At 47.8% G+C, this 23,065-nt stretch overlaps 1 protein-coding gene across 2 annotated transcripts in view; it reads right to left on the reverse strand.

Annotated features, from left to right (window-relative positions):
* The window catches only part of KCNB1 (potassium voltage-gated channel subfamily B member 1), a 133,136-nt gene extending 113,969 nt beyond the window's left edge, over positions 1-19,167 (reverse strand). The window contains exons 1-2 of one of the 2 annotated variants that reach the window (XM_056354739.1): positions 18,977-19,167; positions 16,268-16,920 (exon numbers count right to left, since the gene is read on the reverse strand). In XM_056354739.1, coding sequence (XP_056210714.1) covers positions 16,268-16,834 — 567 coding nt within the window. In that variant the 5' untranslated portion in view covers positions 16,835-16,920; positions 18,977-19,167. Of the gene's footprint in view, positions 1-16,267; positions 16,921-18,035; positions 18,436-18,976 lie in introns of those variants that run through there. The other variant, XM_056354738.1, reaches the window with a different exon arrangement.
* Between the last annotated feature and the right edge of the window lie 3,898 nt (positions 19,168-23,065).

The following is a 23,065-nucleotide window of genomic DNA, read 5'->3' on the forward strand; positions in this document are numbered from 1 at the left end:
GCTGGCTGCAGCGGGGCCAGGGGCTTTCCCTGGGGAACCGCTCAGCTGCTGCACCTACAGTGAGACACCCCCCCTACGAGCTGGTTAAAAGTTCCTGTAAAAGTTTTATCCCTTTGTTTTCCCCAGCAAGAAGAGCTTCAGAGTAACAGATAGCTTTAAGCTGCCCTGCCTCTACCAGCCTATTGATCTAACTGAGCTGCTGCAAGGGCATCCTGCTCCTTCACCCTGGTGAGAAACATCGTCCATCAGAAAGCTCCTGTTACATGGATTGCTGCTTTGAGAGGGATTTTGCTATGCAGTTTGGGAGGATATTTCCAAAATGAGGTCAAAAAGAGGTTCTCCCCCCTTTGTCCCACAATTGCAGTAAGCCTGGCTCTGCAATGCTGACAGGAGAGAGAATCCAAGGTTCCCTTCAGCAGGGAGGGGAAAGGACTTGCTCTGGATGTGCAATGGGAGACAGATGGCTGAATTCTAGAAAAATACAGATTCCCTTCCCCATTTCAGCCATACCTCACAGCTCCTGGGCCCAGCACCGTCATAACTGTAGCCACAAACAGCAGATGAGACCTCAATGGTCACATAGGATGCCAGGGCTCGGGTCCATGAGATGCTCCGCTGCAGCTTACCAGCCAGGCATGCCAGCTGAGGGAGGGAACTGCTGGTGTGCCTGCTCTGAGCCCCAGCCAGGGGGGCACAGCACACACCTGATGGGCACCAGCTCAGCTGGGTGGTTTGGCACTGCCTGCACGGCTGACTTGCTGTGGGAAACACTGGCCTGTGGACTAGACCCAACTTGGGAGATGCAAAAGCTGCTAGTGTGCCTCAGTTTCCCTGCCAGCAAAGTGGAAATAATTAAGCAGACTCCTGAAGAGCGCTCTGTGATCCCCTTGGGAGGAAAGCCGCAGAGACAAGCCTTCCCTGTAGATATGAAGAATCCAATTTCTGCAATCAGTAGCAAAAAAGTATCCAAACTGACAAAAAAGGGAATGCAGGTTGCCAAACGTCTGTTTCACAGAAACAATCTCTCCAGGCCTCTTGGATGTTGCAGATGACACATTAACCTTAAGCACTGAAGAATTTTAATTAGAGGAGGAAAATTTACTTATTTACACAGAAACTTAACCAGCACATACTCCTGGCCTCCTCAGTGAAATGGGTCCCTTAATTGCACCATAACTCGCTCCCTCTTTCCTACATGCTTAATGTTAAGCAGATGCTTAAGGCTTGTCAACTTCAAGGAGACTACTCACATGCTGAAAGTTATGTGAGTATTAAGAGAAAACTGTTAGCAATGTTTTCATTTTGCTTCTAGCCAGATCCAGCCAGAGGGTCAGCTGGATCTGAGCATCATGTATGCCCCAGGCAGAGCAGGAGGATCAGCTGTCTGTTTTGATACTCACTCTTAAGAGATAACTTTGAAAAAGGGTAGGGGAAGGCATCTTCCATTCCATGTTATTATATGAACATATAGCTTCAAAAAACTCCGTTCTGTACTGGGTCCCAAAGGGAAATATTTGAAATAATCCATATTCATTAGAGTTTTTAATTCCTGACACACCAGAATTCAGCAGACTGCTAATGAAGATGACAATTATACAGCACTTCACACAAAAAGCAAACCAGAACAGGTGCAAAGGCTGGAGCTTTGCCATACTTGCTCTCTGTTCTTTGGCACAGGGCATCATTGCTTTACTTAAAATGTATTGAAACATCCCAACAGTTTAAGAAGCCAGTGTGAAAGGAAAAGGGGTGACATTTAAGATTAATCATTAGCTGTTGACCACCTAAGATACTAAATCAAAAAGGCGACAGCTGGCAAAACTAAGCTTTATTTGTATTCCTTCTGAAGAACACAAGGAGAAATGATGCTCCACCAGCAGGGCAGCAAAAAGACAGACTGTGTTTGTTTTGCCCCTTGAATTAAGGCTCTGATGTACCAGTACAGGGCAAAGAAGTGCCCAAAGGATTTACATTCTAACAAGACAAGCATGGGAAAAGCAAAGAGAGATTTGCCATCTTTTACAGATGTTCATCAGAGGTGCAAAAGAGAAAAGTCACCTTTTGGAGTTTGTGCAGAGAACTCACAGCAAAGCCATGACCCCTGAGATCTGACAATATCACCTATGTCAGTGCCCAACAGACCATCATCCCAGCTTGGGGTTTCATCCCACCTGCACGGCAGGAAGACAAACCAGAACAGTACAATGCCATAGGCCCGAATTCAAAAACATCAAGCTACATTTTGACTTGCTGGAAACACTTTGGGAAAGACTGCAGCAAGGAGGTCAATGGTGAAGGACTTCTACTGAAAGAAACAGGCTTTTAAGGGGGGGTTGCAATGTACTTTTGGTGCAAAAGATCATTCTGCAAGCAGGAAAAGGGAGTCTATTACCAGAATTATGGCTTACTCCCCCAAAAAAAGTGCTAAGGAAAAGAAATATTCCAGCAGGCTGGTGATCATGTAGGGAACAAGAGACGAAATGACAGCAGAGATGTGAACTGCTTAAGAACCTGGTGGAAAAGGAAAAAAGAATAAAATTAGGAAGAGACTTAGTACTTAGCTTCCCTTAGGATAAAAAGTCATTAATTACTGATAGAAAGGATCTGATTTGCTGACCATTTAAACACTCAACTGTACTGTATGCAATGATATGTCTAATTTGCACACAATTATCCTGTTTTTCCACACACAGATTAAGTAATTGCTTGTATAAACTGCAAGACATATTTGCGTATTCCAGCTACCTGATTTGCATGCTAAATCACGGCAACTGCGTGTACAACCTAGCTGTTCATCTTTCCTTTGCACACACATCCCTAGGTCTGCTCAAATCAGGACCACAGGTTACATTTGTGTGGAAAGTATCAGTAGCGCATTCATGTACCAGAGCTGGCATGGAGTGCCTGGGGGAACGCTACCCAGTTGCTGCGGGATTAGTTTATACTGACAAAACCTGTGATGCAACCAGCTTAGGTGAATTAAGCAGGGACAGCCAAAGCAATAACTTTCTCTCCATATCTGCCCTGCTCCCTGTTTTGGAGATCACTGCCTTCCATGCAAGTCTCCGCAAGAGGAGGACAGCCAAACAGGTCCTGTAATCCTTCGCTGCTTTGCAGAGCTCAGAGTCCTACTGAAAACCGGGATCTCAGTTTAGGGGAGCTAGGGGTGGTAAGGTAAGCAGCATGGTTAAAGAGCAGGCAGAGGCATGCCATCCTTCTGCCACTTCTCCTCAAGGAACCGGCCAGTTTGGTTATGGGATTAGCAATTATGGAAATGAATTCCATACCTTTCTACGGCAGTTTGTGTTTTCTCTGTAAAACATATTTATTACTTGTTTTGGGGTAGCGTACCTGAGCTGTAAGTCAGGACAGTGTTGCGCTTAGTGCTATGTAAACACCAAACAAAGGGATGGAACTTTCTGCAAGAAGTTTATGAACTCAACAAATTACATTATTACTCCTGGAAGTGGCATTGCCATGCCCACGTTACCTAGACCACAAAGCAAGTTTTCCAGAAGACAGTGCAAACTAAGAAGTACTCCACACCAACTTACAAGAAGCTCTTAAGAGCATCCTTAAAAATAAGTACCAAGTCAAGTGGGTTTTGTTCATGGACATTCATTCCTAGCCAGAAACTTTAGCAAATTTGTTCTTTAACTTAACAGACATGCAAAAATAGCAGAATTATACCTGCCCTAACATTCAGAAAAGAGGAAAGAAAAGCCAGGTATCACTCCAGTGGGACCTGATGCACTTGCCTAGCATGATGGGAGTCTTATATTTCAGTAGGTAGATTGCATATGCTAAAGCTGGCTTTGGCCAGGGCCACAGGTGTTAAATGAGACCATTCCCTGGGATTGCTAGAAGTCTAAAGTTACTCCTATAGAATAACATTGTGTGTAAACGCAGATGCAAAACACAAACATGTCAATTAGCAAAATGAACTCTGATACCTGACGTGATCTAGAATGCAGCACATCTTACACTTGGTGGAGGTATCTCCTTACCATGACAGCCCAAAAGTGCCCTGTCCTGCCATACCGAGCCAGATACAGGAGCCTGGGAGTCAGAAAGGGGTCAAAACACATACAGCAAGTGTTGAGTCTGTTGGTACCTTGGGTGGTGTGAAGGATGTGTGAGGTTCTGACTCCTGAAAAGCTCCCTTTGGCAAGATCTGCTTCAGTCAAGATGGGGCTGGGAGGCCCGGATGAGTAGGACTCAGGCATCACACACTGCACCTCACCTGCTTCAAATTTACTTTGAAGGATCAAAATAACAATAAGTAGGACCCAATGTACCTGGAGTCAGCTACCTATCCCACAACTTTGTCAAAATAAACTAAAAATAAGTGTCATTCGTGCTGCTTGTCACCTCCTCCAGAAGGCAAAACTCAGGGTTGACGTATCCAAGAGCTCTGGTGGTACCAGAGGGTCTTCAGCCCTCCTGGGAAACCATGCCAGACCACATTCTCGTAGTCCTTCCCAACACAGGCAGTATCTATCTTAATACCTTGCAAAAACCAGCAGGTACTTAACACTGCAAACCAAAACTGCTGTTGTGTGAGCCTGCTTTCGTCATAGTAACAGGTAGCACATTGAAAAGACATGGCTTTTCTCAGCTATATGCTGTAAAACCTGCCGAGATCAATCAGACGCTTACCTGGGGAAGACTAGAGGCTAAGAATAACCATGTGTTGACTAACTTAATCCAGCTCACTAGCAATAAGCATGAGATACATCTATAAAATGAGAGTGCATTTGCTGCCAGAACATTGTTGGGTTTTGGTTGGGTTTTTTTATCATCTCTGTTCTACCTTAAGAAAAACTATTCTTTCTGAGAACAAACCCATTCCTAAGTGATGTTGGTCAAGATAATAAGACATAGATGCTCATGCAACTCTTAGTCCATGGGCTGAGGGGAAAGAACTAAGGCCACTGTTGCAGTTGACCCTGTGCAGGACTTCCTAAAGCTTTGTGCATGGAAAGGAGAGCGCTACCTTAGGTGCGACACCACAAAAACTCCTTCCCCTGCAAAAGCAGACTCAGCCCGGGAGCAGCAGCTCTGCAGTGGCTCCCTGTGGAAGGGAAGAGAGCAGGAGAGCAGTCAGAAATGAAAGGCTCAAGGGTGAATGTCCCCCCACTCTGCGTAGTGACACCTTGGTGAGACCAGCTGCACTGGGCTTATAGCTTTGGGTCCTTGCACTCATGTGGTATGGGCACTGGAAGAGACCCCATCGCTGTGACAGCCTTGGTGGCCAGCTGGGTCTGCTGAGGGTTAAGAAGACCCTTTGTGGGACACTACACGCACTTGATGGGCTGCACCGCAGGGCCACCTCCTGCAAAGGATAACAAATGAAGGCTCTCTTGGAGCAAGGATCAGTAAATCCCATCACAGAGGCGGCTTTGGAGAAAGCCCTCCGCCACTAGCTCTGCTGCTTTCTACCAGCGACACGAGTTCTGCTGCCAGTCGCAACTTCCCTCTTGCCAGCAGAGATAATACTGTGTTGGTCTAGAAAATCTTCTAACTGCTGTCTTCAGCCTGTGTCCAACACCAATCAACTTCAGATATAATGGCTCAGACACATTGACAGGCAGACTAGTGGATTCACTTACAAAAAACGCAACCAGAAAATTATAATATCTGCTCAAACCTTCCTAAATCAGGTTTACTCTTGCCTGTATCTGGGAAATTTTCTTATTTACTATTTCTTCTGCTTTGTCATATTTAAGTGTAGATTGATGATAATAGTTACTGCACCAGATAGACATGAGGATCACTTAATTAATGTTTGTGAAGCACTTTAAGATCCTCAGATGAAAGGAGAGAAGAAATGCAATGTATAATTATGATGTTTTATTAATAAACTTCTGGCACATTGACAGGAGAGGAGACAACATTTTTTTTTTCTTCCCTTTTCTAAAAAGATTTAACTTTAGTGCTATGAAGGACAGATTTACTAAAAATTCACAAATAAATAAAAATCTCCCTATTCCAACTCCTGATAGCAGACAGCAAACATGGCTTCAGAAAGAGAGTTACACTCCTTTTCTATCCAGACACTTGATGAACCCATAGTTCTTGGGAATGGACAGATTTGGAGAAATATAAGGATGTGAAGGTAATTATTAATAGTGGAAGTGGTCAAATGCACCAGCTATGAGAAGTAAAGAGAGTCTGTTTAATGTGTGATTGCTACGGTTGATAGGAGCACGTGATGCAAAAGAAAGTATTTCTGCAGAGCAATAGATGGACATTTTGAAACAAACAGAAAAATTACAGCTGTGCGAATGAAGTTTTTCAGAGCTGAGAATATGCCAGATACAAACAAGATTCCCAGAAATATGAAGAAACCCAATCTGGGATGGATCCCTAGGCAGTTTCATGGAAGCATTAAACGCTTATATATTGCAGCTGCCTCTTGAATGCTTATGGCTGGAAACCAGCTGCACCAGAGGAGAAAAGTGGTCCTGGGATTAGGGGTGGATTATGACTCTGTTCCTTGCTCCATCACAGACCTTGATAAGCCAGTTAGTCCCTCTATACCCTCTCCAAGTAAATTGGGATAATCACGCTGCTCTCCTTTACAAGACAAACGTGAGGACAAATTACAATGCACTCAGATACCAGGGTAGAGAAAGCTAGGGACGGGCAGATGCTGAATCACTGCAGAAAAAGTTAAGAGAAGACTGGACATTGTCATTTAAAAGGGTCCTCAAGGAACCAAAGAGCTGCTCCTGGTGCTTTGTGCCACAACATGTTTCCATTCCCAGTTTATGCCACCACTAGATACCATTGAAACCAGCCAAGCCAAGCATACCTGGCAAGTGGAAGAGATTTGTTGTGTTGTGGGAAGTGTGCTTACTACAGTTCCTGCTCCCTACAGAAAAAGTAGCAAGACTGGGACAGATATCTTTGCTCACATCTTCAGTTTATTTTTTGAGCAAAATTAGTATTTTTTTTTAAGAGATACCCACAAGGAACCTTAAGTCTAAAACAAAATTGGTAAGTATAATTAAGTTTTAGAAACATTTTGTCCATCAGTACCGACAAGATAGCATTTCTGGTGTTTATGTGTTTATGTACTGCAAATGAGATTTACAGCTCCATTTTGCTCAAAAGTGAGCAAGAGCAAATGCACTTAAATAAAATAAAAAAACCTAATATGTGCTTTTGGCTGAAGACTCTTCATGAATCCTAGTCCAAATAGCACTGAATAAGTTCAACTTCTAATAACCGGAACTGATTATGCACTGCAGAAAAAAAATGAACTTTAAAATAAATTGCTCCTTCCATTTGCTTTGACTGTTCAATCCAACTTTTGTTAGCAACAATTTTTTTTATCAGATTAGATGGATGCCTGACCAATGTTGTCGATACAAGATTCGGGTACCAACAAGTACTTCATTTTTTGCTTTGATACTGATTTCTCTTGCCCACTCCCAGGCTTCAGGCACACAACTAAGGCAGAGTGCTGAGTTAACGCCACCTTCCCCACACTGCAGTGCCAGCACCTCAGGGTGCAGTCACAAAACATCCACAGCCATGGGATCGGTGGTCCACATTATTGGACCAGAATAGCTGCAACCTTCAGCAAGAACACCCAAAGGAATCACAACAGCCTAGGTGAGACTTGCAAATGGGGAAAGGAGGAACATTCCTAAAAACATCAATACATCTTTGAGGCCAGGCTAGAAGGGAGGTCCCAAACTACCAGAAAGACCAGGCTCTGACCATAACGTTCACACGGATACTGTTACTATCAAAGACAGCAATTGCTTTGTCTTAGATACTATTCGAGTTGAGTAATGTTTGAGTCGCTCATTATGTTTTCTGTGCTCAAAGCAGAACTCATTGCTAGGATTAGTTCTTAATTGACAATAAATACCTTGCTTATATAGGTTAATTTTGGTACAAAGGAATTCCCCATATGGAAGGGGAATTTTAATGTACTATGTGTGCATACATATCAACATATACTACATCAGATATGTATTATGATTTATCATTTCACAATACAGCTATTTACATATATAGTCTAACATATGTACCCTCCTGCTATTCAAACACACTTGACACCATTGACACTAGAGTCAGAGCTGCACCACAGCGTGCTGAAAATGCCTCAGCACAGACCTTCTGCTTTTAGATCTACTAGAAGACTTGCCAGTTTTCCTGTAACCACGCATTCCTCAAACATGACAAAATTTCCCAGGACCTTCCCATGCAGACTGGGCTCATTTAAGTAGGAATACCTGTGCGGAAACAAGGACAGGTTTGCTTTCTCACGCCTTCCCCTTGAATAAACTGTCAGAGGGCTGCCAGCACCTTTCCCTCTGTAATACCCCACTGCCGGCAGAGGCCACTGGAAGTTCATCTATACCGTGAAAATGTACTGGTGACACAAGATAGGGGGTAGCTAGGACCCCCCCCCAGCTCTGCCCTAGCCTTCCTCGCTGACCTTGGGGCAATGATCACCTCTTCACTTTAAGATGAGGATAATACATATATCACAGGTTTGTCCTAGCCTTAACTAATCCATCTTTTCAAAGCATTTTGAGAGCTTTGCTTGATGAGTTCAGACATTATAATACTCATCTGTTCCCATTACATTCAATGGGAGTTGAATGCCAGCACCTCCTCCTCCACAGCCGCAGGGCTGGGGCTGCTGGGGCTGTTGAGGGACCTAGAAAATAGATGTGCTTGGGGTGTGTTTAAATGCTGGCATTTTGGAAGGGGCTATAGCAGGTACAAAGGCATAGTGTTTGCTTAGGGGTGCTCAGCACTCTTCCAGGCTTGGCCTAGAATAAAGAGTAGACCTTTTTAATTAAAAATCAGAGTAAGACCTCACCGAATCCTCCTGGTAAACATGTTCAGCTAGTGCCAGGTTGTAAAGGAGACAGAGGCCTGGAAGAGTTAGGACAGGAGAGAGAAACCAGAGACCAGCCAAACTCAGCGGGGAAGCTTACTACAAGGTTTACTTTTGCTGTACTAATTGAGAGCACCAGGAGGTGAACATGTGGCTATTGCCCCAGGGACTAAACTTAGAGCAAAGTCATCTTAAGGATAAAGAGTGCCAAAGCTAAAGCAGCTCAGACGCGACAGTTAAGCGATGGGGTGTGGGGCAGGGATCCCTGAGCTGTTGCTAGCTCATAGGTCCATGGCACAGAGCAATGCAGAGCCAACATACCCACTCGGCCCTCAAAGCAGCTTTGCCCCATAATGAGAGACCTCCAAGCCTGAGCTCAGCTATTGCCATACCAATGGTGCCAGTGCTCCCAGTACTGCTGCAACACATGGGAAGCCAACCCAGCCCACGATGGAGCTAAGCCTCAAGATCCAGGAAACAAACCAGGCAACTCTCCCAACAGTAAGGGTCTGGTCCTTGTCTGCCTTAACGTGGTAGCAGCAGTGACGATGTGTATCTTCTATGTGTAACTTCTTGAGAGAAGGCTAATATTAATGTCTTGCTCACATTCACTGGCCGCATTTGTGCCTCTTCTGTTGCTGCCAGATATCTCCATGGAGTAAATCATATTGACTGTGTTTATTATAAGAACTAAGTGATCAGCTGTGAACTTTCTTTGACATAAATATTTTGCCATTAGCAATGACAAATAGCAACACTCACGTTGCAAAAGTAACATTGGATTATTCCTTTCCATGGGGGTATTTGTGTTGAAAGAAATCAGAAGAAAACTGTGATCTTCAGGATCAAGGGAAAGAGGTAAAAGGAGGAACGTGATGGCAAGGATATTTATCCCACTGTGTAAGAAGAGTTAAGTGAAGAAAGTATTTTAAAAAGTGAGAAGGATTGATTTTTTCACACAGCGCTGGAGCTCCCCTGCACAGCTAGCCTTGACTGTGGCTGCAGGCAGCACGCACCCATGGGGCACAGCATGCTTGGCTCAGCAGCACATGCAAGCGCCTTGTACAGGTACAAGCTGAAGCTGCACCCACACATTGTGTGCATTACACCACACCAGCATATCTGGGGGAGGGGAGGGTGGGGATCAGGCCCAGTACTTTTCTTCTGAATCCCATTATTACTAAACCTCTGCAGTTACAGTTGAACAAAACAGGGATTTTTCTATTCTTACAAGATTTCCTACATTTCTGACTGGTGGTGTTGGCACCTTAAACCACGTCTGCTCACAGGCTGAGCAGGATGGAAGAATGATGAGCAGCAAAGGGAATTAATTTCTCAGAGACATTTTTCAAAGGTACAAATGAGAACTGGTGCTTTAAAAATAGCTTTGACTATATTTCTATAGCGCACGTCCTGTAAGGGATTCAGCCCTAGCACATAAGCTTGTTGCTTCCCTCCTGTGACACGCAGGCAGGCAGTCTCCCACTGATGTGGATGCTTAGGCTCAGGGAAGACTTGCTCCAGGCTCTCCTAGCAGAAAGTTACAGGTTAAATTAACAATCCAGGAGTATGTGTACATATATCTGTTCATGCATACTATACTTCATGGACTGTACGGCAAGTACATCAAAAGAACTACCAGGTGTAACTGTTTTAACTTCCCTTTTATAAAATTCTTTATAGACTGCAGACCTGCAGGCTTGGATTGTAAACTGCTGAACCCAAACCATTTTCAGGCCAGAACTGCCAGGCAGCTGCCTGCCTGGATCCAAGGGCTGCTCAGGGCTGCAGTAACAGGTCTAGAGAAAGGATCACCTTGGAAGGGTGAGGCTCCCACTTGAAGAGCTTAGAACAAGTTGTTGGCAGATGCATCCCATGAAGGAAATAACATGGGATGTTGCATTAGAAATGTGGGAGACTACCAATGTAGTGTTATGTGACGTAACATATGAGAGACCCTGGACAAGGACTCCCAGCAAGATTCTTTAGAGCCAGGAAACAGTCACAGGACATTATTACCAAGCCAGCAGTGTTACTAGGCTGTTCTCTTCTACCCCTCAAACTGGGAGTTTAGGGAGGCTGTAATGCAGAAGAGTTCTGGGATCTGGCAGCACAGCAATACATTGTGGGAAGGTCACTAGTGAGGCAGAGGACACGTTGCATGGAATGATGTAGGAATTAGAGCTCCCCAGACAAAAGATTTCAGAAGTTCACAGGAAGGACAAGCCCCCAGAAAGGAGCTGCAGGTTGAAAAGAGATTGATACAGAACAGCAATGATTTGTGCACCCACAGGACAGCACTGTGCTAGAAACCCAGCAATAAACTATAGACCAAAGTGGCAAATCAGTGAACCCAGGGGAAAGGCTTTGGAACGAGGTTCTGCTTTTTTAGGATCTCTGAAGACAGGAGTTTACCTTGGATGAAGGGAAAAAAAAAGAAGTCTTTTATATATAGCAGGAAAACCAAGGCAGTAGCCGCATCAGAAAAATGAAAGCTACAGATACCAGCAAAATATGGGCAATCTGGCTTTAACAGACAAAGTCAACATCTGCCCTGTGATGGTAGCCTCAGAGGCAGACGAGACAGGGCTAAGATGTGACCCCTGCAATTAAAGAGAGGGGTTTCCTCTGCTGAATGCTAAATTCAGGCAGGTTTGGAGATGAATGAAAACTGCATGCCATAAGGGAGGGCCAGGAATAGAAAGCCCATGTGGGGGAAGAACTCTCTAGATGTAGCAAATGCATCTCCAAGAGGCTTTATCATTCTTATTTTGTCACTACTATCAACAATAATAAGAAAAGAGCTTACAGAGCAACCTCCCCAATCCCTAAGCAATGCATCCAGAGATTAGCAGCAGAGAGCAGTGGGCAGCTTGAGAAAAGCTGTTCAACAAATGTAGAGGCATGCATAATAAGATTACTGAATTGGAGTTGCATGTTTTCAGGGATAAACGTGATATTATTGCACTGGCAGACGTAGTAGGAACAGGGGAAAGGATGCGAAATAGCCTGTCAGAATGGAGGGGTTGCTGCAGCTGAGCTCCCAACAGGACAGGGACAAGTGGGAAGTGGAGGCAGCGAGGAGGAGAGGAAGTGCACATCCTACTTGACATGCAGATATGCAGAGAAGCTTTTTGCAAAGTGGGTGATGTCATCGTGTTTTTCTCAGCCTTCAGGACAGCAAGAGAAAAATAGATGAAACCAGCACATGCAGAGGAGTCTGTAAGACGAGCAGACTTCCCCCCCTCCGCTCTGTGCAACACTAATTGCTCAAATATTGATCGGGAAAATAATTTCTAAGGACTAAAAGAAGAAAGGATTTCTTTTCCTCTTAAGGGGCAAAAAGGGCAATATTTTTGCAGAGTTGCTGGAAAGGTCCAGGTGACCAGAGGATTTCCAAGACCATATAAGTTAGTTAAGATGTTGAGTTGTTCTAATTTGTTACTTGTTTATACTGGAAGGCACAGAACAACAGCAGCCTGTGATTTTTCAGGATGCCATGAAGACTAGTTGAAATAACAGCTAGGCTGGCTCTCTCAAGGGGCATGAATGTCTCACCAGGCAGGCAAGACACACACAGATCCTAACTAGCTTGGTTAGTAAAAACAACAGCTACAGGAGGGACCTCTGCTTTGGAAACCCAGGGCTGCTAGCTGCATTGTGGGTACCAGAAACAAGCTGCCCAGGCTTAGCCTTGGCAAGGGAAAGAGTAATTAAGATTAAAAGCCCAAACCAGAGTGCTGGAGAACTGCTAGTCACTACTGCCCTGACATGGACACTAAGTCCCAAGAAAAAGCAGCAGTTCTGCTTGGCTTCTGGAGAGCTGCTTTTCTTTCCTGGGGAAAGGAAATCTACCATACCAAAAAATGTAACAGCTACTCCAGAAAATATCTCCACCTCATCTTCATCTAGGGTAAATCTGGACAGATGAAAACACCAGAGTGTCCTCTATGGTTTAAAATGGATGTTATGAGTACACAAAAGTACAGGAAGAACACTGTTTAAAAAACAAAAATCAGCCACCAGACTATTCACACAGACTGAGAGAATGATAAAAATAAGCAGGAACATGCAAAAACAGCAATTGCAGGAAGAGGAGGAAGCATCCAATGAAGACTGCAATGAATATTTCTGAGAAGTACACAGACAAAGTCACTGGAAACAGGAGAAACTGGTCCTTTAATAAAACTTTTAATTTCTCCCTCTAGTCTTACAATGTATTTTAAATAACTTCTGGTTAAGTATTTTTTCATTTGGTCGATTTTGTGCATAGGGGTTTTCCCACTGGGCAAGACTAGCTCAGGGGAGTGCAGCACAGCAAGTGCCTCCCAGTTAAATGGACTGGTGGGTGAAATAGTTTGGGCCCCGGTTGCCCAGCCTGAGCCTGGGGAAGGGCTGGGAATGCTGTCCCCATGGCTTTAGAGCATCTCACACAAGGACAGCACAGCTTCAGTGACAACCGCAAGGGACTGCAGTGTTACAGGAAAGGAGCAAACACCCCAGCTCTGCTAGTGCTGGGGGGTAACAAGGCAAGCCTGGGGCTTCACCAGCTGTCCAATTCCTCATTGCAGAAATCGGGAGGCTCTCATAGAGTGGGTATTGTAAAGTCTAACAGTGTTCTCTCCAGTCACGTACAGGGTGAAGCATTGCACATAAATAAGACACTGCTTGCCATGAGGTGGTTAGTTTAAAAGCCAGACAGATTAGCCAAAAGATATGGATAAATCCCCACTGGGTAAAAAAAGCAACAAAATTTAAGGTCTGGGGGATTCTTCTCCTATTTGAATGCTGTTTTGCATCCTGAGGTTTATCACATAATTCCTTTGGGGAAAAAAAAAAAAAAAAAGTAAAACACAACTCACACTTTCAGTATTCAACCAGTCCCAGTATAACCATAAGAAGCTCTGCAGCAAGCTGTTATGGAGGAGTCAGGTCAAGCGTTGTGCAGAAAACGTGAAAATACAAACAACGTTGACAGCTGGCAAGAAAGCTCACCATGCTGGAGCGGGAGTTAGGTGGTGGGACATGGCTTACAGAGGGGTTTGTGTTAGGTTTCAGGGAGAACCTGCATTTGTAGCCATTTTCTAGACTTCTTAAAGGAAACATGAAGGTAGCCTCGATTTGTTACATTTAAATGGAAAAAAAACTTTGCATTGAGTGGCACTCTGAAGAAAAAGAATAGGTGAGATTAGTACAGATTTTCCCAATGGTGATTTTAGGTCTTTCAGTGACAGTCATTAAACCTCAGAATAGTTTACTTTGTACCCTTTCCATAGGAACAGTCTGAGCTCCCAGACCTGGCCAAGCAGATGGAGCCTGGCTTTAGGAAAGGTGACAGAAGTTCCTGGAGGCCCGTGGCCTTAGCGAAAGTGCTCCACTGAGCAGACAGCTGAGGAAAGCTGGCCAGGAGCTGTCAGATTTAGAAAAATTCAGCCTGAAAACAGAGCCTAGGCACAGCTAGCTAGGTCAGATAACAGGTCAGGCTGCCAAGTCCCTCTCCCCACATCCTTCCATCAGGAGTAGGAGATTTGGTCCAGCCTATTCAATGTGTGGAATGAATTCTCATGAAGGTGATCAAAGCAAAGGGCATACTCTGGCATGAGAGAAAAGCTATCCAGCAGCAGGGAGAAAATCGGATAAAGAATAGGCTTAGCAGCTCTTCTGTCCCTGCCTGGTAAGCTAATTGTTCATCATGCACATTTTCCTTGCTACATTTGAATTGAGTAGAAATTGGTGTTTGGGAACTGCTGGAATATCTGAGGTCTGAGAACGTACAGCACCATTTTCATTACAGTAATGAAGTCACAGAATGGTAGCTTTAAACATCAAGGGTAATAATGCATTACCATTCCCTCTCAATTAATCCAAAGCCTGCAATGCCGAATGCACTTACTCCGAGAATTTTCTCGGAAAATGATACTACAGTATTTCATTTATAAATCACAAAAGACACTTATTTGGCAAGAATGACCCCTGCTCATATACAATAAATCATGAACATCAACAGTCTCTAATGGATTTTGAGTCAGTGCCACAGACAGCAAAGCCCGGGGCCTGTGTTTCAGGATTCCAGGACTGTGCCAAAGGAGACTTATAAATGATTAATGCATTCAGCACAGTGTCATCTGTGCCATTGGAGAAAAAGAGACATTCTGGGCCTCCGTTTGTCATTAAAGAAGTGATAATCGGTTCAGCAGCCGACCATGCCTCTCCCTTCCCCTGCCAGAATGAGCCATTTAGCTCCACACTTCATAAAATCCCTTCCCCAAACTTCCACACATGCTCTTGGTTCATGATGCGCAACATTTTGATAAGAGAAAAGAGGGAAAGAAGAAGTCTGTTTTCATAAGTGGCCCACCAAAGCCAGGCTCCCTATGAGATGGAGCCAAGGTTTGCATTTGCAAATGTACATACAACAGGGAGGTGACGTTAAAGAGATAGCTGGGGCCTCTTTCTACTACTTTGCCAGACTGTGAGGACACTGGTCCATAAAAAATTCAAGTTTGGGTCCCTACTGCTCTGTCTGTCGTGCTTTTCAGTTATTCATCACACAGTTTTCAACCTCTCCCCCTTCACTTTTGTCCCCATGGTTACTGAATCACTGCGTTCAGAGAGATTTTCCTCACTAAAGAACGTGACTAACATGAGACAGCTAAATTATCAGAACCAACTCTGACATTGGTTTCTCCTAACATGGATCTTATCTTCCAAGCGCCTTCAAATAGATCTGTTGCACCAGTACCAACTTCAGAGTAAGCAGCACTTCAACTATTGACAGAGACAGAGCTGCAGCAGTATTGCACAGGGCGACTTAAAATAGGCTGGATTCAGGTAAAGGATGAAATTCAAACACTGGCTTTAGCAGATCCACCGCCTTGGAGCACATGATGCAAACAACTAGGAGATGTGTTTCGCTGCAAAATTTTAAATTAAGCCTTAGAAGGGGAGGCGTTATTTCCTGAATAGAACTGGGTCTTAAAGTTCAAATACATTTCCTCTTCTTAAAGGCCAGTTTGATTAAGCAGTAGGAGACACACATTTTAGGCCCAAAGAAATCTCTGTTACAAAACGCACCAAGGCGGCCACTGGATAACAAGCCTACAACCTCTAGCCACAGCAATCCATGTACACTGACCCACAGGGCAGTGGAGCTGCTCCCACACTGAGCGGCCTGGGCTGCCTCAAACCAGATCCCGTCCAAACTACCCGCCACACCCCCCCCCCCCCCCCCAAAAAAAATAAATTAAAACTTGTTTGCATCCGAGAGGCCTTTCTCCCCTTCACTCTGAGCATCCACAAGCCTCCAGACATGAAAGCAACATTAGCAGGACAACACCTTGTAAGAATCACCAGTCATGAGCCAATATAGACAAGGCTTGAGAAGAAACGTGAAGCTCTTACCTTGGCCGCTACGGAGGAGTTGGGCTTCTCCAGGAGGTCCCAGAGCTTTTTCCTTTTGTCAGCACAGCAAGTGTTATCAAATTCCTCCCCTTCCCTTTCCCTCAATGTCTCAGCTTCTCTCTTCAGTTCCTCATTCATCTGCTCCTTCTTCTGGTGGTAGCGGGCCTGGCAGCAGGACTCCAGGTAGATCTCATCCACCCCCCAGTAGTCCAGCTCCTGGCTGAAGGACAAGGCGCACATCTCCTCCATCATGTGCAGCTTGCCAGTACGGTAGAAGTTCAAGATTGAGGTGAATGCCCCGGGATGCCTGTCGAAGAAGTACTCGTTCTCCTCCAGGTTGTAGTCATCACAGATCTCCATGAGGGAGTCATGCGTGTTGCAGTCTCTGAGCTTACCCAGCCTGGTCCGTGGCAACCTGTCCAAGGTCCGCCAGAGAACCTCGTGGGCCAGCCCCCCCACGTTGAGCTTGACCCTTCGGGAGCAGGCCTTGCTCCTGACGATCTCGGTGGGGTCCGGAGGCAAAGAGGTAGTAGAGCGAGATCCATGCTTATTCATCCCCAGAGGCATCGCTGGTCCCCCTCAGGCTGGACGCTCCAAGGTGCGGCGTGGGGCAGGACGCTCTCCTCACCTCTCCTTCCCCTCCATGCCCGGAGCTGCAAGAGAGGCCAAGCCGTGGGTCCCCGCCCGCCGCCCCCCGCCGCCGCCGCCTGATCCCCGCGCGGGGGAGCGCCGGGCGCCGCTAATCTGCCGGGGGGGCGGCGGCGCTGTCCGCACTGGCGGTGCTGAACCGCGCTCCGGCGGCCGGCCGCTGTCCGCGCCCGCGGTGCCGGCGGCCGCCCGCTCCCACGTGTCGGCCCGGGCGCTGCCGCCGAGCTCCCCCGGGCGGCGGCCCGGTCCCGGTCCCCCCCCCTCCCCGCGGCGCCCCGGGAGGGTCGCTCGCACACCCCGTCCGGGAGAGGCGCGGAGGCTGGACACGGCCCCGGGAGCCTCTGCTAGCAAAGGTTTGGGAGCTGCCGAGCGAGAGGGGAGAGCAGAGCTCAGCAACGCGCCCCAAAAGGCGCCGGGCCGCTGGCCAGGGGTGCGCTGGCGCGTTGTCACCCATCCCGGAGCGACCGGCTGGGAGCGCACCGGCCCCGCCACCGCCGTCTCCCGAGCGCCCGGCCCCGCCGCCGCTCCCTCCCGCAGAGCGGCCCTGCCGGACCCCGGGTGCCCCTACGACCCCACCGGGGCACCCCCCGCCCTCGGAGCCGGCGATGCCCCCGGCCCTGCAGGCTACAGGGAGGCGCGGAAGCTTTCTATAACTCCAGGCTTGCAAATTTCCCCGAGGAAAGAGCTGGGGAAGGGAAAAGGGGGAGGGGGGCTATCTCCAGCCACTCTAACGACGCACTCTACCTCTCCGGGCTACCCAGGGATGCCCCCCCACACCCCCACGCCAACCTCCGCATAACAAAGAAATCAACGAAAATCGGAACAAGGAAAAACCCCGAGCCTTCCCTGCAAAGCCGGGTGGCTTATGACAGCCCTGAGCACTGTTGCTTACACAAGATGGCACGAAGAGAAACCCCGGCGCGGAAAGGAACGGCTCCCCCGCGCCCAGCCGGCACAGCCCCAGGGGTTCGGCTCCCCTCCCCGCCGATCCAGGTCCCCCCCAGCCCCAAAACCGAGACACCGCCGCTGCCCCCAGGCCGCCTCCGGGGCTGCTCCCCGCCGCCGCCGCCGCGCACGGGGAAAGGCTCCCTCGCCTCGCCCGAGCCCGGCCCGCACCTACCTCCTCCTGCGGGCTCCCAGCGAGGCGGTGCGGGGCTGTGCGGGGCCGAGGGCGGCTACATCGTGCGGCGGGGCGGGCAGCAGGGGCGGCCCCGCTCGCATCCCCCCGCGGGCAGCCTCAAGGCGGAGGGATGGCGGTGGCGCTCCCGGCTGTCCACGGAGCCCGGGGGGAGGGGAAGGGAAACGAGGTAAATCGGATCCCTCGGCAGGAAGCTTTCCCAGGCCTTCCCTCGGCTGCGGCTCCTCGCTCCTGCCTACAGTCAGCGCCGAAGCCGCATCTGCCCCCGCCCCCCCAGCCCGCTGCCGGCGCGGACACAAAGGAAAGCTCCAGCACTTCCTCCTGCTGCCTCGGAACGGAGATCAACAAGTCTAGGCTGAACCGCCGGCTTTTCCCTGCAATTCTGTCCCGGAGTTGTTTGGAGTGAATTGGAAGTTGGGGGTGGAAGAGAGGAAGGCAGCTCCACCGTGAGCTGGGATGCAGCATTGCAGGGAAGGTTAACGCTTTCCTGGCCGGGCCCCGCCGCCCCGGGGCTGATTTACAGCGGGGGAGGCGCCTGGAGCAGACCCAGCACCGGGGGGGGGAGGGAAGAGCCGCAGCATCCCTCCTTAGGGGGATGGGGCTCTTCCCACCATCCTCCAGCTCCCGGTGGTATCACCCGTGCAAATAGGAGCAGGGATTGGTGCCAGCAGATGAATGCTGAGCCGAGAGCGCCTGGGAGCCCAGCAGGGCCACCCCCCCCCCGGCTCCCAGGCCCTGCTGGCTGAGCCAGGAGCAGCTGAGCCCAGCCAGGCTGCACATCACTGAGCAGGGAGCAACCCGGGCCCTCGGCAGCCCCTCGGCAGGGGAAAGACCCTCTTCTCAGGGTGGTTACATGTATTGGGGATACAGGTCTGTGCTGCTGCTTAGGATTGTAAGTATAATAAAAAGGAGCATTCACTAACCTGAAAATACAGCAGAAGTGGAAAAAAGGGCGACTTTCCAGGCAACAGCACAGCATTTAAAGTATCCCTCTGTCCTTGCCTTCTGCCTTCACCCCCAACAAGGGAAATGGACCTTGCCTGGAGCTCCATTAGTACCATTTAATGGGTACATTAGCACTTAATGCAGTTCACCTGCTTAGGCTGGTGTACCAGAGGTATCCGGCAATGCAATGCTCGTTAGCCCTTTGTCCTCTTGTATTGATTGACCATGGCTTTTGGACTCTAGTGACAATTCCTGCTACCAGGTTTCTAAAATAGGAGCCCAGTGTCTGATTTTATGTGATTAACTAGGGGAAAAAGAGTCTCAGTGCTGCTTTTCCCTTCTTTCTATGCTTCTCTCCCTAGCCCCCACCAGTCTCCCATTGCTCAGCGTACACAATGTTGATGTTATGCTTTTATATTTGGTTTTGAATGTCCACATCTTCCTTAGAGATAGCTTTCTGAAATCCCAGGCAGTGTTTGTTTTTCTCCAGTACCTCCCACAACTGTATATCAACTGTAAATTTCAGAATTTCTTAGAAGTGGGTCACTACCTTCCTTTTGCAGATGGGGAAAATAAGATATAGAAAAGCAAGATCACCCAGAGGGAGTGGAAGGAAGAATTGGCAATAAAATCTGTTGACCAGTGTAATCCCAGACCAATACCCATCCACTGAAGTAGCTCCTCCTACCCCATGAAAACCTATAAGCAGTATCCAGAGGTGAACAGATCTCCCCTGACTTTCTCGTCATTTCACCTCCAGACCCTGCTTTACTCCTCTTATAGCAGAGAAGACGACCATTCCTCAGGGCTAGGAAACCAAACCTGTTAATGATTACAAAATGCTTTGAAAATTCCAGCTGGCAGATGCTATAGGAGAGCAAGTTAGGTTTTTGTTAGCACTGGCATCCAGGGCACATCATCTCCCCTTGTGAAAATGCAGTCTGCTCTTCTGCGGGAAGAGGGTGCTGGGAGGGAAAATGACAAGTAGCCAAATGCAGGGAGATGCATCAGATTCAATGCAGTTAAATCACTGGGAGAGAGGCAACTTGGGTTTATTAGCAAGGCATTTGTATCTTCTTGCATCACTCTTGCTACCATGCCAATGTCATTCACATGTTCTGCCAAGAGGCCAGTGAACCAGCTGTGAAGGGGGGCACGTGAAGGGGTAGCATGGAAGCACAGACTCCTCCACTGCTGTTCCTCACCCTTCCACGCATCTTCTTGCCAGTACTGAAAAACCATACTAGAGTCTCAGGTAGAAGCTGTGAGAGGGAGCCCTGCTCAGGACAGACCCTCCAACTGGCTGTGCCTGGGGTGATCCAGGAGTCTGGGGAGAGGAAAGGGTGTTTCCACCCCCAGGACATCTGTTCCCTACAGCATTTCTTGTCCCAAGATGGAGAGTTTGTCAACAAGGGGCAGTGCAGGCCTGAGGATGCAGAGCTGTGCAGCCTGCTCACTCTTCTCCAAGGTTATCTAACCCCCTGGTTTGGATATACATTTCAATTGAGATTTTTGTACTCTGAGCTTCTGCAAACTTAATTTATGGTTTGTTATTTCCACAGCCTATGGAGCCAGCCAAATGCTTGAATGCAGTCCGTGGCAACCCCTGTTCCTTTCCAGGTACTACAGCAGTTCTTCACAAGGAAACACCTTAAACCTCAAGTACTTTAGAGGAAATAGGCAGAGCCCAACAAATGCATGTTCTCCTGGGCTCACAGTCAGTAATATACACATATCTGGATTACACCTGCCAGGCAGGAAAGGTCCTTAAGACAGTGTTTGTTGAGCTACAACGTGACAGGGAAATAGGCTCAGCCTAAATGTGGAAATATCCCTCTGCTGATCTGCAGTGACTCCTCTGCCTGCATCAGGAAAAGTGTCACATCTTCGCAAACACCCACGCCTATACAACAGTCTGGCATCTTCCTGTCCATCCTGCGAAGCAAGAGGGGAGGGCAATTTACGTCATGTTACTGGTCAAAGAAGAACAAAAGGCTGTGAGAAAAGAAATACTCCTCACCAGTAAACAAGCGCTCAGCCCCGACACAGCAATGGTATTTGGAACAATGGGTTTCCAGCAGAGATGGGCACAGCAGCTTTGGTGGCCCATGATTTTTGGCTGGTTCCTGATGCTGGAGGATACTGGATTTCACATTCTAAAATGAGCTATAAGATGTAACAATTACACCTATTGTTCTTGCAGCCCAAGGGCCTTGTACTCATCCTGGTGAGTGGGAAAGACAGTTATACACAATAAGCTGTCTCCGTTACAGTGTTTCCTGTTATGTCCCTTTAAGGATTCCCTTAGTTTCCAGGGATTTTCTTTCCAGCATAGAAACACTTTAAGTACAATGGAGATTTTCTTTTGTAGTCCAAAATCCTTCCCCTTAAACGGGAAAAAAATTACCAGGTTTCTTGGCAGAGAACTGTAGCAAGTGTTGAAAAGGGCAAAAAGAACTGAGATACATAATGCAGAGTGACTTGCGCTACTGAGAGCCCAGGAGCATGGAAATACTGGAATACCAGGGAAGAATACTGGAAGCAGACAGCAAAATACAATCCAAAAATGAACCTTAAAGAGACAAGGTCCTCCTTGAAAAACTTAGGCAGAGCTTGGATGACAACAGCAGCAGCAGCTGGGCTCCACCACCACATTGTCCCTTGCTGAAAGCCCCTTTTGGAGGAGTTGAGCTGCACTACTGTGGGAAAGCAGGCTCTGCATGCAGGGGGGAAGCCATGGTAGCCACGGCTTTCCTGGCCCCCCAGCATGCTCCACCGTCCACTCTTGCCTTGTACCAGCTCCTCCTCTCACCACGGTAAAAGCCTTTCCCCAACTGTTTAAGTCCATAATAGCTTCTTGGTGCAGAAAGCAGGGTCTGACCTCTGCCAGGCTCTCTGGGTCCTCAGAGAAGTACCAAAGGATCGGAGAGGGCTGAGCTGCATGGCTGGATATCTGCAAAAGTGGGAGATGGATGGAGGAAGAGTGGAGAGGTCTCAGCAGGGACCAAGGACCAGACAGCAAATGCCCCTTGGCAGAGGGCAGTCTCTGAAAACAGTCTCAGCTATGGAAAAGACAGGTGAGGGCAGCCCTCTCTCATGTTCGGGGGGACAATAAGCCACAGGGGGACCCTGTCCTGTAAGAAGTTGAAATTTCCAGCTTATGTAAACTTTTCAGATGCATTTTGAAGTCCCAGGAGTACCCAAAGTCGTCCCATATCCCCAGTTGCAGGCAGGCTTCCCTCCCTCCTGCTGCCTCAAGGAGGGGCAGAGCAGAGCTGCTTCGCTGCTTGCCTGGCACCACTCTGCCCAGGCTCTTGGTGCTTAGTCAGCCTTGGGCTCCTTTGGCCTTCAGGAAAAGGGCAGGAAACACGCCAGTGCAAATTGGTTATCAGAGAAGCTTCTGGTTCAGGTTCCCACAAAGCGCATTCAGAGCCACCCGCCTTGGCTCCAGCTTTCTGCCTTTCCCAGGGTGTGCATTTCCTCTGTTAAGTCTCCTCTCTGCGCTCACTGACCACAAGCACACACCCTGCGACTCTTCTTCCCAAGGATGGCTCCATCAGACCCACCTTTCCTCTTATCTTGATGAGGATGAGTCTGGGGGACTGACTGAAAGCTGTGGAAGCACCAGCCTATTCCCTAAGGTGGCCAGGTGTGTAAAGCATCACCTCCCGGCTGCGCCTGTCTTGTTCACATCAGGTTTGAGATCAAATACAAGTCATGCAGGAACAAAAAATACACAAACTTCTCTGCTGATTAAGGAATAAAAAGCCCCCAATGGGCCAATTTGTTCCTGTCACCCACCTGCTAGGGAATTTGCAAAATGACCTGAGAAATGAATTTTTTTCCTACTTATCATCATCCTAAGCCAAATCCTTGGGGCCCCAGGTCCCTGTCCTGCCCAGGAAGGACTGGTGGCAGCCCATGGAGGGTCCAGGGGGACCTTTTATCCTCCTGGCTTGTGCTGTTCAAGGCAGGGCTGGCACCAAGGGAAAAACAGCTGCCTATAATATGTTACCTAACATTTAGCTTTAAGCGCCAAGATCTGTAAAGCAATTGGACTCACTGTG

The sequence above is a fragment of the Falco biarmicus genome, chromosome 10 (assembly GCF_023638135.1).
Source record: "Falco biarmicus isolate bFalBia1 chromosome 10, bFalBia1.pri, whole genome shotgun sequence".
In the NCBI taxonomy this organism is placed as follows: Eukaryota; Metazoa; Chordata; class Aves; order Falconiformes; family Falconidae; genus Falco; species Falco biarmicus.